This window comes from Camelus bactrianus, chromosome 4 (genome assembly GCF_048773025.1).
Source record: "Camelus bactrianus isolate YW-2024 breed Bactrian camel chromosome 4, ASM4877302v1, whole genome shotgun sequence".
In the NCBI taxonomy this organism is placed as follows: Eukaryota; Metazoa; Chordata; class Mammalia; order Artiodactyla; family Camelidae; genus Camelus; species Camelus bactrianus.
In genome coordinates, this window is record NC_133542.1 from 58,407,441 (window position 1) to 58,423,516 (window position 16,076).

General features: G+C 37.9%; 1 protein-coding gene across 27 annotated transcripts in view; it reads right to left on the reverse strand.

Moving 5' to 3' along the window:
- SUSD1 (sushi domain containing 1) overlaps nt 1–16,076 on the reverse strand; it is a 142,351-nt gene that overhangs the window by 62,460 nt on the left and 63,815 nt on the right. For all 27 annotated transcript variants that reach the window (XR_012506515.1, XR_012506514.1, XR_012506513.1 and 24 more), the window contains 2 exons: nt 1,884–1,975; nt 766–952 (listed from right to left, as the gene is read on the reverse strand). Coding sequence is in view for 13 of the 27 variants with exons in the window: in XM_074362004.1 (XP_074218105.1) it covers nt 766–952; nt 1,884–1,975 (279 nt within the window). In the remaining 14 variants the exon portion in view is untranslated. The remainder of the gene's footprint in view (nt 1–765; nt 953–1,883; nt 1,976–16,076) is intronic.

The window sequence follows — 16,076 nt, forward strand, 5'->3', positions numbered from 1 at the left end:
TTTTCATTTAAAGAGGAGAAATTACAAGATGCCTATGCAGTGTCGGGACTAATTCTGTTTGGGGGGAACTGATGATTAGGCACCAAGGGGTGGGATCCAGTACATCAGCTGGGGAGGGGGTCGCCTTAGGAGTGGGGACAAGAGACAAGACAAAATATACGGTTCTGCAAGCAGGTAGCAATGGGAGGTTTGGGAGTGGAAAGACCTCACCAGATTACTCCTAATTGCTCAGTGAAATAAGAAATAAGAAGCTAGTACTCTGAGTTTTAGCTCAGAGTGTGTGTGTTGAGGGGTGAGGGGAGCATCACAGATTTGAAGAAAGATGAGGAAATGAGCAGAAAGTGAATTTTCTAGGGGACCAGAGTGGGACTGCAGTCATTTTTCCCTAAGAGTTACCTTCTCTTCAGGTACCGGTAACAGAATAACAACCAAATGAGTTACTGAAAAAGGAACAGTAATAAGAAAAACTCTTTTCAAGTATGAACTATTTAAAATATTTCAAATATCCAGAAGGAATTTAACCAACATCATGTACACCCTACTCAGATTTAATCAATGTTGCCATTTTTTTTCAGATATCTTTTTAAGAAATAAAACATGACAGCTCCCATTGCAGTCCCCTTAGTACCCCTCTCCAACTCCATGTCTTTCTTTCTCTTTCTCTTAAAGTTCATTATATACTGAAAGAAAGTAATAATGTGGTGTAAATAAAGTAACAGCTCTGTGGTGACTTCATTAGTCCAAATGCTGTTATTCAAGATTTACCTGTTATCTGGGTTGTCAGGGAGATGACCACAGGACTCTGAGAAGACAAAGCCTGGACAGTGACACTGTAGTTGGTACCAGGATGCAGGTCCAAACAGGTCTCAGGAGCCTGGCTGCTGGCAGTGATATTAAAGATCATTTCCTGGGCAAATTCCTTCTGATACCATCTCTGGCCCCGAATGTGGAACTGAAACATAGAAAAGTTCACTAGGTGAATTGCTTTCTTGAAAGGCTCTGAATGCCTGGATACTTACCCTTTCTCACGAGCTCTCTTGCTCTTGATTCAAAGCTTCCTTCAAAAAGTGAAATATGGCAGCAAGCAAATATTAGAGTTGTAATACCATAAATATTGTAATGGAAACATTATCAATATAACAAATATATTTTAAAATGAAAATGCACAGAAGGTTGAGCCCCCAACTGTCTCCTTCTCCTTCTCACACACATAATGGCACATGACCAATAAGAAAGTCCGTGGGCAAAAGTGCAGGAGCAAAGCCGAAGAACATTTTCCTAGAAAAAAATTAAGAATCTGAACTAAGGCTTCTTGAGATCAGGATGTGCACTAGGATACTTCTAACAGGTCTGGTAAAATCTGGGAAAGGTTTTTCTCCTCTGCCCGCCCCCTTCTGACATTCCCTACACTTTCCTGTAACATCCCAGCCTCTGGATCAATAGACACGTTTTTCTTCCGACTTAATTTCTTCCAGCAGCAGCTCATCCCATGGTCTTTACCTTACCTACTCACAACCACATCGTGCTTCACACGTTCCTCTGGACTCTCTAGGCTACACATTCAAGCCCTAATCAGAGACACTGGTGTAGAGAGACAGACATGCAAAAGCTATTAGATTCCTCCCACAGATACCCTGAACATCGGCTTTGCATCAGGCTATGTTGCACAAAGAAACTCTCGTGGCTTTCTCATCAATTCCTTAGGTCTCTGTCTTCAACTATGCAGCAGAAGTGCACATTTTCTTGCTTCTTATTGCAATTGTCACTATAAATCTTCCATTGATAATGGCAGCTATATGTTTTTTTTGGTTTGTTGATATTTTTTGAAAGCCCCACACCCCAAAAACAAACACCTATAAATGCAGTAACTTTCAGTAACTTACTAAGTACATCTCCTCTACATCAGCTGTCTTCAAACTTCTCCATCTCAAGCAGGTTTCATTAAATATTGAAATGTTACTGATGGTCTGTTTTACTGCAGGGGGAAAAGAATGAGAAGTCAACTTACACCTTATACAAAAATGCTGCCTTTTAACTGAACAATCTTCCAAGGATAAGCATTTACATAGGATGACTTGAATTAAAATAGCACTATTTTAATTTAGAAATTAATGGTAGCAGCCCAAGGAATACCACTTTTATATTTATGTAAACTCAGCCCTGATGAAAGATTTAAGATCAAAAGATACCCACTCTGAGGCTCCTTCTTAAAAATTATTTAAGTCCATTCACTGCAAATTCCCTTGGTTTACTAAGCTAAAACTGCAACTCATCGTCCTGGCCGTGGACAACCTCATTTAGACAAATTAGCATCGGTTTGAAATTCTGAGCTGAGAGGAACATTTCAGCAGAGAATTGAGAATTGCTCCTTGAGGAAATGAAAAAGGCTACCTCAAGCAGTCGAGCTTTTCATGATGAAAGGTGGGGAGGGGTAACTCTTGGTTTGGGCTTCTTCAACTCTTATGACCAAAGAAGCACCTGTTGGCCTCTGCTCAATTTCACGGTAATCAATCCAAAACATATTTCAGATCTGGTACCATGTAATGTAGAGGCACATACCCCAAGCTTTTTTTTCTTTTTTTTTAAATTTTGTTTGGGGGTGTGGTGATTAGGTTTTTACTTATTTATTTGTTAACGGAGGTACTGGGGATTGAACCCAGGACTTCATGCATGCTAAGCACGCACCCTACCACTGAGCTATACTCCCCCCAAGAAGCTTTTAAAAACAAACTAGTTATTCAAAACTCTAGTACCAGAAGTTACTTCCTTCAGCGATGACCCCTGTCCTTAAACTGAAAATAACATAGCAGACTTGTTAAGAAGTTTCAAAGAAACACTGTGATGATTAATACGTGATAAAGACCATTACCAAAGCACCTGAAAAAAGAAAGTCTTATGGGAGCCAGATCTTTATTGTGTAAGTCCCTGGCCCAACAGGTCCCTGTGAATGAAGCCCAGTTGATAGGCATCGCCCCTTTTTATGGATTGGGCAGCTTTGCCCAGGGAAAACCTGGTCACAAGCTATACCTCAAATATTAAAAGACGGAGGAGGGAAGAAAGTATAGATGATCCAACCTCACTACTAGGTATGGAAGATGGCTTTAGAGATAAGTAGTGGTGGTCCAGGGAAACTCACATTCGTGAAACTTTCAAAAATTATATAAGTTCAGTAGTACATGAGTAGTTCCAAGCTGTACAAAAAGGTAGAAAGTGTCCCAATTCATTCAGTATAGCTGGGTAATTCACATGCCCAAGCTGCAGAAGGACAGCACAACCTATCACTGAACACATTGTGTCAAACTCACTTATTAACATGAATACAAAAATCCAAAGTAAAGTATTAACAATTAGAAGTCAGCAGTACATTCAAAGAACAATACACTATACACAGGGGAGATTCATTCCGGGAAAACAGAGATGATCACTACTGGGAAAATTATCAATAGATTAAAAGAGATAACCATATGGTCACTTTAATAATCATGACGGTTAATACATTTAATGTACATTTCTGACTAAAAATCTTGGTATTTAATTTGATAGAAACTCCTTGATTTAATAGAGTGTTTAAGGGGGAGGGTATAGTTCAAGTGGCAGAGCACATTCCTAGCATGCAGGAGGTCCTGGGTTCAATCCCCAGCACCTCCATCAAAAATGAATAAATAAATAAACCTAAAAATAAAGAGTGTCTGTTGGAAACCACCATACTTAGTGGCAAAATAATGAAGCAATTTCTAGTAAAGTTAAGAAATATACAAGGGTACATGATTTCAAAGCTATTATTTGGCATTAGTCAGAAAATTCTTGAAAATGCAGAAAAAGGCAAGGAAAAAAAATGAGCTATAAATACCAGAAAGAAAGGGAACAAATGATGCAACTTCCAGTCAATCTAAGACAATCAACAGAAAAACAAATAGGAAATTGTTTGAAAATAGAAAACAAATACAAATAATAGGAACTTGGCAAAGTGCACCCAAACACAAGAACATAGAAAAATGAATAACTGTCTACATATCTGCAACAACAAGTATGGTAGGCTGAACAATGGTCCCCCAAAGACACCCACATCCTGGTCCCTGGATTCTGTAACCATGTTACCTTACATGGCATATAGATTTTGCAAATGTGACTATGACAGGGAAATTATCCCGGATTATCCAAATAGGTCCAATTACCCTGGGTTATCCAAGGGTTCTTAAAAGAGAGAAATAAGAAGATCAGGGCTAGAGGGCTTTAAGGACAAAATCAGAGGTTAAACTGATGAGCTTTAAAGATGGAGGATGGGGCCATGAGCCAAGGAATGTAGGCAGGCTCTAGAAACTGGAAAGAGCAAGGAAGGGGATTCTCCCCTTGAGCCCCTAGAATGAATGCAGGCTTGCTGACACCTTAATATTAACCCAGTGGAACTAAATGAGACTTCTGAACTCCAGAACTGTAAGTAAATTGGTGTTGTTTTAAGCCACTAAATTTGCAGTAATTCATCATACCAGCAATAGGAAACTAAAACAAATAAAATATAATAGAAAAATTAAAAGATCTCTACTCACAAGAGAAGAAATCATGAACGAACTTGAAATACCTAGAAATAATCTAAGTAGAAATGTCCAAGACTTGCATGAAGACTTTTTTCCCCCCTGAGGACATAAAAGAAAACAATAGAGAGAGAAATGCTACATCCTTGGAGGGAAAGGTTGAAAAGTGAAAAGATATCAATTCTCCACCAATTAATCTATAAATGGAATATACTTCCAATAGTGATTCCAATGGACCATCTTAGAACGGGATAAACTTACACACTCACCCAGTGAACATTTAGAAAGTTCTCACCATATGCCAGGCATGCCTGAGGATAACGTGGTGAGAAAGCAAAGTCCCTACACTTAACGGAATTCATTCTAGTGACAAAGGCAGAAAATAAACAAGTGAAAAGCTAAAATTTAAAAATACAGTCTTGTGCATGGGTAAAGATACAAAGAAAATCATCGTGTGAGGGTAGAAAGGGTGGACAGGGAGGATGGAGGAGAGGGGGGCTCCAAGGTCAGAGTGCCACAGGTAGGACTCAGCTTGGGACATTCAACAAACTGAGAGCAATTACTGCTAACATTTGTGGGGGAAGATTAATGAGAATAGCAAAAAAAAAAATTGAAATAAAAATATTTAAAGAGGACATAACTAGGTATCAGTACCTATGATAAAGCTTTAACAGTATTTGTCGACCTGTTTTCATTATAGCCCTACCCAGAGCCTTTTTAAACATTTTTTCTCCTAATCTCTCCCTCTTTATAAAATTTTAATACCACAGATATGTATGTTTCTTATTTACTTATTTACTATATGTTTAGCTATGCTTCATATATAAAAAGAATAATACATTTTCACTCCTCAAGAACCAATTTTTGCCCATGGCGGGGTGGTTCTGTGTCCTCCTGGGATGACACCACCCCCATTGAGAATGCTAAAGTAAATTGCTGGTTTGCTGATAGCAAAGGAATAAGTAAAGAGATCGACGGAACAGAGACGAACCCAGAAACCAATCTATGCAGGAAAATTTATGTAAGATAAAAGGGGGAATTTCAAATCAGTAGGAGATAAATTAAGTTGGGAAATAGTTATCCATAGAGATAAACTAATACTAGATTCCTGCCTTGACATATCAGGCAAAAATGATTCCAACTATATTAAAATTTTTAGTCAAAAAATATAGTAGAAAAGAATATAGAAAAATAGTTCTATAATCTTGGTTAGGAAAGAAAGAAATAATAAGAAAACTAGAAAATACGTATCTATTTATTTGACTAAATCTTTAATTTTCTTTAAGGAAAAGATACAACAACCTAAGTTTGAAAGACAAACAACAAAGTGTGGGAAAAAAAAAACTGTAACATGTTTGAAAAAGTTGATGGCCTTGCTGTCGAAAGAACCTACCAGGAAGAAAAATATCACCATCAACATATACAAAAGAAGCAAAAATAGAAAAGGTGATTCATAGGAAAACTGTAAGAGGACATTCAATAAGCAAAAAAATACAAACTGAAACAAAATCAAATAAGCTTTTCACTTATTAGGCTCTCAAACATTAAAAAAAATTGGAATATCCAGCATTGGTGAAGGTGCTGGAAAACAGGTATGTGTGTAAATTGATACAGTCTCTGTGGAGAAGAATTTATGGGGCTCTTTATCTTGGTAATCTCACTCAAGACTCAATTCTACAGAAATACCCTGCCCAAGGATGCAAAGATACAGCCCATCTCATCAAACCGAAGATTTCATTCTTGTAAGACACCCTATTATTATTTGTCTTACTAATAAGAAAGAAAAAAATCCTTCCAAGTAAACTGTCATGGTTATTTTCTTGTCTCTTAGAATTATTTTATACTGGTTGAAAGAGTTATTTTCAGACCCATAGAGACATTAAAATTTTATAGTATATCATAAAAGAAAAATTGAAGCAAAACTGATTGAGACACTCCTAAAATTTTCTCATATTCAGTAGGTAACACTGCTCAATCACTTTTTAATTAGGTGTGTTACACCAGAAATTGACAGAACACTGTAAACTGACTATACTTCAATTTAAAACATTTTTTTAAAAGAGTTATCTGTGTCTGTATCTTTCCACATCCTCTGCACTATTCAGAGTTTGATAAGGCAGTATTTCTTTTAAATGTTCTATTTTCTCTTTCCTGCAAGCCATTCTGATGCTGACACTTGCTTTTATATGTTGCTGATTTATTTCCATAGTTTTCTACATACACAATAACTTTTTGTTTCAATGTCAAATCACTGGAAGAATTCTGGAAAACTTCTAGTAAACAAAATGTTAATATACCATTATGTCCATAACTAACTAAAAGTAGCAACACTGCAAGCAGCTATGACCAACTTGATGTATACAAGGGTGATGATGGCGATTATGCTCACGGCAGCCACCTGACTGTATAACAACTGCTAAGAATTCACAGATATTAAAATGTGAAAAAATGTGCATCTGAGAATCAACAAAACGTAATATATGCAAGTATACCAATAGCAGCTTTGTCTATAATAAGAAAAATTTGAAAGGGAAACCCTAAATATCCTTCCACAGTAGCTAAATTAATAAATTACTGAACTTTCACACAGTGGAATGCTATGCTTCCATCAAAGAGAATGAAATGACATTATATGAACCTATATGGAAGTATGTCCATAGAATATTGCAAAGCCAAAAGTAAAAAAATAAAACAAAAAAGCAAGATGACAAATGGTACACATATGATCCTGGTTTTATTTTAAAGGATTCACACACACACACACACACACACACACACACACACACACGAATGCACATGTAATGTTACAGTGGTGGTGGGTCTGCAATTCTTTCTGCTCAGAGGAAACTCACTGGTTCAGTTCAGTTCCACCATGGTCAGAGAGTGACTCTCATGCTAGGTCCTCTTCTCTCCAGTCAAGAGGCTCACAGCTTGGACCACAGACAGGGTAAACTCGTGCTGAATTCACTGGGGGTTGGGTTTGGGGATCCTAATGGCACATCCTGAGTCCCTTCCTACTCTGATCTCTGATCCTTTGCTATGGAAAGCACATGCTCTGTTTCTCACATAAATATCCCTTCTCTCCACCATTTTCAACGATCACTCTGTCTTCCCTCTCTCCTTTCCCAACCTGCAGAGCCAGTCTAATCTAGAAGCTTAAAGTTGAAAAACCAGACCTGTGGAAGTCCCTCAGAGAAGGAAAATGTGGCTCTTAGTTTATCAGATTCCTTGAAACTTTTGTTTCTGCTTCATTAATGTGGGTGAGCAACTCTGGGCAAAACGAGTCATTACTTCTTCTGTGCTCGCATAGTCCCCTGAAAATACCTCAAACCACACTTTAACCACTGCGTTATTATGTGTGTGTGCATGATGAGAGACTACGTCTTGTTTGTCTTTGGACTCCTCATGTCCGGGACAGTGGCGAGCACGGCATTCCTGGCTGTTTAAATGTAAGCAATCAGCAGTAAGGGGAAAGTGAAGCACCGATATCATAGTAACCAAATGGAAGACAGGTGCTCTGAATAAGACATGGTTTCTGCCCTTAATATGTATTTAATCTAGAAGAGGGGTTACACTGTATAACAAAAATATAAGGGAGTATGTAACCACTGTCATAAGGTAAATTTAAGGAACAGTTAACATTTCATAGATGTCTATGGCGTGTCAGGTATTGTGCTGGTTCTGCATACGCACTAACATGTTTAGTCTCACGACAAATCCACATTATTAGTGTCATTTTTACAGTTAAGGCAATTTAGGCACATAGAGGTTAAGTAACTTGCCCAAAGGCACAGAGATAGTAAATCGCAGATCTGAGATCTGAATTTAGATAGCCTGACGCCAGGGTAACTGTGCCAAACGCCTACTTATACTTCCCTTTATGGAAATTCAGAAAGAAGAAAACTTACCTTCAGTTGGGGAGATTATGAAAGAAGGGAATATAGAAACTGAAGAAAAGAAGCAGGGTGTTCCAGGTAGAAGAAGTGACATGAGCAGAGATATGGAGGTGGAAACTTAGCACTTAAGAATTTGTTTCAGATTACAGTTCTGATTAGTTCAAGGATAATGGTGGCCCCTTAAATTCAAATCTCCCTACACATTCTCCAAAATGTTTTTCAGATCAACTGGAAAGGCAAATAAAACAACATAAAACCAATGCTGTCATCACAACTGGAAGACAGAGAATACTACAAACTTTAAAGTACCATTTAATAGAAAAATAAACCACATTCCAGCAAAGTTATCTCTCAGTTTCCCACAGGACTTTCTCTTCCACAAGAAGAGCCGTGTGAAAGAGAAAAGGGAAACAAAGGGCTCAAACATGAGTTAGATTCACGTTTCGGAAAGAGATTCACTCCCGGAAAGAGAAATTCCACCTTAAGCATGAAAACACTGAAAAAGAGACGTGGTATGTCGGAGTACTGACTACAAGCAAAGAAAGAAAAGTTTATGAGATTTCAGGTAGTGACATGAGAAAGGCATTGCTTCTGGGAAAGAAGAGGATAAAAAGGAAAGAATAGATGTCCTTTGGAAACTAAGTGGTGATGGGAAAAAGAAGTATGGGGGAAAGGTAAGATCCTACAAGTCAAAAGAGAACCCAAACTAAAAGAATACACAATTCATCTCCACCCTCATCAAAAAAAAAAAAAAAAAAAAAAATCCTTTAAAGGAAACTGCACCTCATGACAGAAGAGGGCACTCTTAACCTAGAAATCTTATTAACCCATCCTAAATGACCAATTCTGTCCATGGAATTAATAAATGAAAGGAATGTTAATTTTAAAACAAAAACAGAAAATTATAATTACAACATTTTAGCTTGTGAAAAACTCCACTTTTTAAAAAAAAAAAAAAGCACAAAATAGAGGGGAAAAAACCCATAACACAATAAACAAATGTCCTCAGACAAGCATTATGGAGTATTAAAAAACACCTTGAGTTAGAAATTCAAAAGCTAGAAACAGCATGAACAAAAAGTGGGGAGGAAATGAAACACAAGTGACTGAATTCAGGAGAAAAGCAAAAGGAAAGGACAAAATCACATCAGAAATAAAGACTAAATTTCATGATGCCCAAAGGATAGATTAGAATAAAAATTTATTACAGGGCATTGAATAAATACAGGAAAACAACCAAAAAGAATAAAAATGAGATTAAAAGAAGTAAAAAGAATAAAAAACAAAGTGCTTGACATGGAATGAATATAGGCAAAGATCCAACACATGTATAATTAAAGTCTCTAAAGAAGAAAAACATGGAAACAATATTTAAAACTATAATCCAAGATAGCCTTACAAAAATAAAAAGACCTGAATGTAAATACTGAAAGGACCCACCAGATACCTGAGAAAGCCTACCCAGAACAATTACCCTAAGACTTATCTAAGTAAAAGGTTCGACTTCAAAGATATAGAGAAACATCCTCAGTATCTCCATTCAAATAAACAACTAAGATCCAAAGGTAAAAGAATCAGGTTGCATCAGACGTCTCAAAAGCTACATAAAAAGGCAAAAAAAGAAATGAATTTAAAGAAAATAAAATCAAGAAAGTGTAAATCAAGATTTTTATATCCAGCCACACTATCTTTCAAGTATCAGGACCATAGAGAAACAGTTTTAAACGTGCAAGAACTCAGGGAATACTGTTCTCTTGGGGAGCCCTCTACATGGGCTTCAACCAAGAGGTAACTGGGGCAACTTTAGCAAAAAGACTGATGGTCAGCATCTCATACATTAAATTGTAGATCTAAGACTAAAATAAAGGTGGGGACATACGGAAGAATAAAATGTAAACAGTTCTGATAAAATAGAAATAAAGGCAACTGAAAAATTGAGAGGAAAAGGAACAGGGAAACAGGAAACTAGTTTGAACACAGGCAATACATGGAAGTTAAAGTATGCCATTAAAAGCCAACAAACCAGATGGTGAAAAGTTAAATAAGAAAATAGAAGACAGGGCATTTAAAAAAGGTTCAAAGTTAATCATTAGAAAAATATATATATACACATACACATATATATATTTACATACATATGTAAAATAGCAAAGAAAATACATCACAGAGAAAAAATACAAAAACTACAACATAATACATATGGTTGTGATAACAGAAAATAACAGGACAGAGCTGAGTCCAAACATACCAGTCTTATCAATAACTGCAAATGGATTTAACTTACCTAATAAAAAATTTAAAAGATTTTCGATTTGTCTCACAATGCAAGATCCAACTACACACTAAACATTCCAGGAACCTAAAACAAAGTGATTCAAAAAGCCTAAAATAAAGCAATGGACCATAGTATAGCAGACAAATGGAAACCACTGGTAATACTGATATAACAGATTTCAAATCAAAAAGCACTATGACGAAGGACACTTTTTAATGCAAAAAGCTACAACTCACAATGAAGATAAACTGCAACTACCTTTGTAAAGCATAAGAAAGGGTACAATAAATATGAGAGCAGACACTAAGAATGTAGAGCAGAAGTCAGAAAATGCTTTCTATCGAGGGTCAGGCAGTAAATATCTTGGGTTTTCTGGGACAGCTGGTTCTGCCGCAGACAATATGCAAATGAGTGGCTTGGCTGTGTTCCAATAAAACTTTATTATAAAAATAAGAGACAGGCCAGATTTGGCCCACAGGCCGTAGTTTGCTAATCCCTGATGTAAAGGGGGAAAAAATAGTAGATCTAATTAATAAAACAAAGTCTTGGCTTTTTAAAAATACCAATAAAATAGACAACCTGCTAGCTAGCAATCAAGAAAAAAGACATAAAATCAAATAAAGGGAGAAGTAATCATTGAAATAAAAGAAAATTCAAAAAGTTACATGAAACCACTATGCAGACCTCTATGCAAATACATATTGAAAACAGAGATAAAATGGACAATTCCTGATACAGTAGACCAAAATTGACCCCATTAGGCATAAAAAGTTCAAACAGACTAATTTCCATAAAAAAAAATTGAGAAAGTTATCAAGGAACTACCACAGAAAGTCCCCTCATTCCCAACTGTTACACAGAGGAATTCTACCAAACCAGCTGAGACCAGATAGTCCAAATGCTCCATGAATTGTAATAATGAAGGAAACCTTCCAAATTCTTTTTATGAAACAAGGTAAATACTAATGCCTAAACTTGATAAGGATAGTGTAAAAAAAAAAAGAGAGAGAAAACTATAAACCTACATCATTTATGAATATTGGTACAAAAATACTAAAGAAAATATTAGGAAACAGAATCCAACACCATATAAGAACTAATGTACCATGACCACGTGAAATTTATTTCAGGAAGGGAGAGAGAGACTGAGAGAAAACAAGAGAAAGAGAAATCTGAAATCATACCAAATTTCAAAGTTATAAGGAAATAAAACAAAAACGAACATCTTGTAGTTAGCTTTCCTTTGCATTGTATTAACGGTAATGGAATGGTAAGAAGTAAGCAGTCTTCTCCGATTTCAGGTGGGGAACAGTCTTGGAGCCCCTTTGTCCGTACACATGCTTAGAACATGGCGGTCCTGGAAAGAATGAGATGAACCCATTGCCTCCAGAGCCATTTGAAACCCATTTAGTGATGGGCTCCAGTTCCAAACAACTTACTCATTTTATGTACCCCATAGGTATGGTCCTACCAGGCTGGATCTACAATGTCATTATCTTAAAAAGAACAGCCATTAACTCTCCCCATTTTGGGCATATTACAGGTGACTGGCTATTCCATGCAAAATACAGGCCAACTTCTGGCCTGGCCCAGCTGCGAGTATGAGTTTCTTAGACCGATGCTTTGTAAGAGAAGCAGGCAGACTTCAGACATAATTCTTCCACTACAGAATACTGTTACAATATTTATCATTTTGTGGGGAAGATATCACAAACAATGTTAATTTACCTATGGCCTTTATTATCTTTAGTTCGGACTTTGCTTTTGTGAACAGGAATCAGTGTGGCGTAAGTTTTACAAGGACACCGCAGATCTCAAACTGTGCACACTGTTAGAAAGCCTGCCAACATCAGCCACCTTAACAGTTAGGCATTCTACCAGGGACTAGATAAAAGCTATTCTATTCTCCCTTCTTTAGGTTTGTTTTTCTTTTTTTAATTTACCAACACTATTTTAGAAGTAACTAAATGCCTGCAATCCTCTGCTAAAGAGAACAGGAAAATTAGCATTCTCTTAGTCATAAATGATATGGTTTTAAAGCCCTTAATTAGGAGCAGCCTAAATAGACAGTTGGCTTTGCAAGGTAAATATTGTCAGAGAGAATGGCTACAAATCGACTTGCTTGAAAGCAACGCTACTGTTTCCATAACCCCTCTACAGCTCTATAAATGGTGGTAATCATTTTATTATCCTTTAGTTTCCTCTGATGCACATTTCACAGTTTATCTTAGAAGGATATAACATTGTGCAAAGATTTTTTTTTTTTACTGCTATTTTGTTGAAATTTTTCTTAAGACAAATTTGGTATCTGGTTACAACTACCATAAGATTTCCAGGCCAAAGGTATGTGATCAGATTATATGGAGAGGAACTGGGATTCATCCATGGAGAAGCAGATTCAAACAACTCCCTTAGCTCAGCTCCCTAAACTCGGCTCAGCCTTCTAAGAGAGGCCAACAGCCTTCTTTTCAGGCACAGATCCTTATTATTTCAACTGGCAACAGACACAGACTGCTCCCTGGGCACTGATGAGAGAGAACAGTCAAGCTTAATTGCCCCGCAGTTTATCAAATCTGAGTTAAGAGAAACAGTATTTAGCAAACACTACCTGAAAACACACGGACACCAGTCATGACTCCAAATAATCTGAAATAATCTAATCCGACCCCTGAATCAAGCCAGATCAGCAGAACACATGCATTTCTGAGGCAACATTCCTTGTCCACCCCGCACTGAGCTGGGCTCTCCTGAAATGCAATGTGCCGTGTTGAGAGGCAACACAAGAAACAGCCTCATAAAATCCTCATAAAATGCTGCTCTTCTATTGTACTATTTATGAAACCTCCCGGAATCAAATTCCTGTCTGATTGTGGTGCTGAAAATAACTGTACTTCTCTCCAAAAACACTGCTTTGTTGTAACCTTAGGGCAATGTAATCACTCCCTTTCTGACTGGATGGGTCGAAAACGTAAACCTAACTGTATGAGCTGCTAATGAACGAGTGAATAGATTATTAAGAATATAAATTATTCTTAACTTCATTCCTACATCTTTTTTTATGTCCCTGACTTTGCTTTCAGTCTTGTGTAAGTTAACTATTTAACTTACTTCCTTTTATCTTATATACCTATGCAGGTCACAGAGTCTTTCCTACAAAAAAAAAGATGGGATAAAAGTAAAAACTTCTGTTTAAAAAAATTCTGTATTTAACATAAGTGTAACAAATCACAAAGAAAAAAGATCAATAGATTTGACTGCATAGAAATCTAGGACTTTCATATGTCAAAACACCATAAGCAAAATTAAAAGAAACAATGAAACAGTAGAAATATCGACACAAATAATCTGACACAAATAATAAACTATTACTATATAAATACGTTGCATATGTCAATAAGAACACAAAATTGAATAGAAAAGTGAAATAATCATGGTAAATAAATCAGCCAAGAAATTTGGAGGTTGAAATAAATGAACTGAAGGAATTTAAAACTGCTTTCCTAACACAGACTCCTAGAACTAGAATGGACCTTTCCTGATCAACACCCTGACGTTAGAGGTCAGTTATCTTGTTCACGTGTGTGAAAGGTTACCATTTTCCTGTCTTCTCAATTTTATAAAGGAAAAGACAGTTTTGGCCTCTCTCCACATTCTACTGATTAATCCTCAAGGGAGAAACAGTAAATACACAATCTTTCAGGTAAGAAGGCAACTCCTTGGGTCACATTTCCTAGTGGGTGGAATTGATATATTACAGGTCACTGCCCAAACAAGATGCAGGTTTTTGCTCTCCGGGACCTGCCTGTGCTCAGGCACAAGGGGCATGTGCATCCCCAGCCTCCAAGAGGTAAGTAGCCAGTCTCCGCCCCCTCCCTCTCCTCGGCTTTTCAGCCTGAGCCTGCGTGGGACGGCCGGGCAAGGTTCGTGGGCAGATCTAATGGCTCATACTTCCGCGGGAAAGGCAGCAGGAAACCTCATTTGCCCACATGTCTAAGCCTCATGCTCCAACGTAGCTTTTACTAAAAACTGTGTGGTGCAGTCCGGGGAGGGTGGGGGTGGGGGTTGGGGCCAGTTCCTGGGAACTTGCTTGGGCAATAAATGGATACTTAACTTCTCATTTGTTAGTCTGTGGGAAGCAGGGCTAAGATGCAGTCTTTCCGGCCTGCGACACGTGAGTACACTAACTGGGAGGGACTGTGAGTTTATACAAAGACAAGGGCTGCCACCCAGCAGCAAAGCACGACTGGGGAAGATGGAGGCTGTCAGTTCCCACAGCTGGAACAGGAAGAATGGATGACGTTTCGATTACCAGGAAAACTTCTTCACAAATCAGGCAAAATTTCAACACAAAGGTTTCTTAAGCGTGAGCTTAAGAATTATTTTTGGGATTGAATTATTTTGGGAACCACTTTTTTCTTTTTTCTTTTTTTTTTTTTTTTTGGTATTTCTTTTTACCATGTCTTTTCTTTCAAGTGAAGGCTTTTAATTGCCCAGAGGTAAGGGAGGTCTATGTGGTAGAGCAGTGCTGCTCAAAATGTGGACCGCCGGCATCCACCAGGCCTGGGAACTTCCTAGAAATGAAAATTTGGGGTCCCCACTCCTGGCTGCTGAATCAGAGCCTCTTGGATGGAGCCCAGAAACCAGTGTTTTAGTGAGCTCTCCAGGTGATTCTTATGTGTGCTAAAGTTTGAGAAGCACAAAGAGCCTTAGTGGGAGATTTTAGAGAGCATTTGAGGGAGCCAGACATTAGCAGACAACAGTAGATTAGCTGCCCCAAATTCTGTTCCTCTTTTATCTTGTTCGGAAGAAAGAGATTGAGAGAAGATAGAACCCATGGTTTGTCTACAGGCTCGGGGTCACCCCAGCACCACAGGCTCTCGTACTGCCCTGGACTGTTTCACAGAGCTCCTGACTGGAGGTTCTGCAGCACAGATTCTTTGTGGGTGGAAGTGGACAAAACCCAGTGGGATGATTACAAACTCGAGTGCTGAGAAGGAGTCACAAAAGTATATGCCTAGAACCCTCCATTTCTACAGATGAGATTTGCCCAGTCTCTGAACAAGGAATGAAATCAGTTTACAGAACAGGCTTTGGTCTTGCCAATAGGACAGACTAGGAGAGAATGAAATGAAGCAAAGGAAATCACATCAGGGAGGAAGAGAAAACTTGAAGTCATATGAACTTCAGTTCTAAGGAAAGGTGGGGCTTGGGTGGAAAATCACTGACCTAGGGAACTTCCTGGACCTCGTCAGGCCAGTGAAAGCATGAGTTCCAGAAATTCAACAGCAGCTCAAGGATCAACTGAGGGTAATTCTCCAGGGAAGACAAGGGGACCCTCCTAACGAGGAAGCAGGACTCAGAAGCAAGGCATTC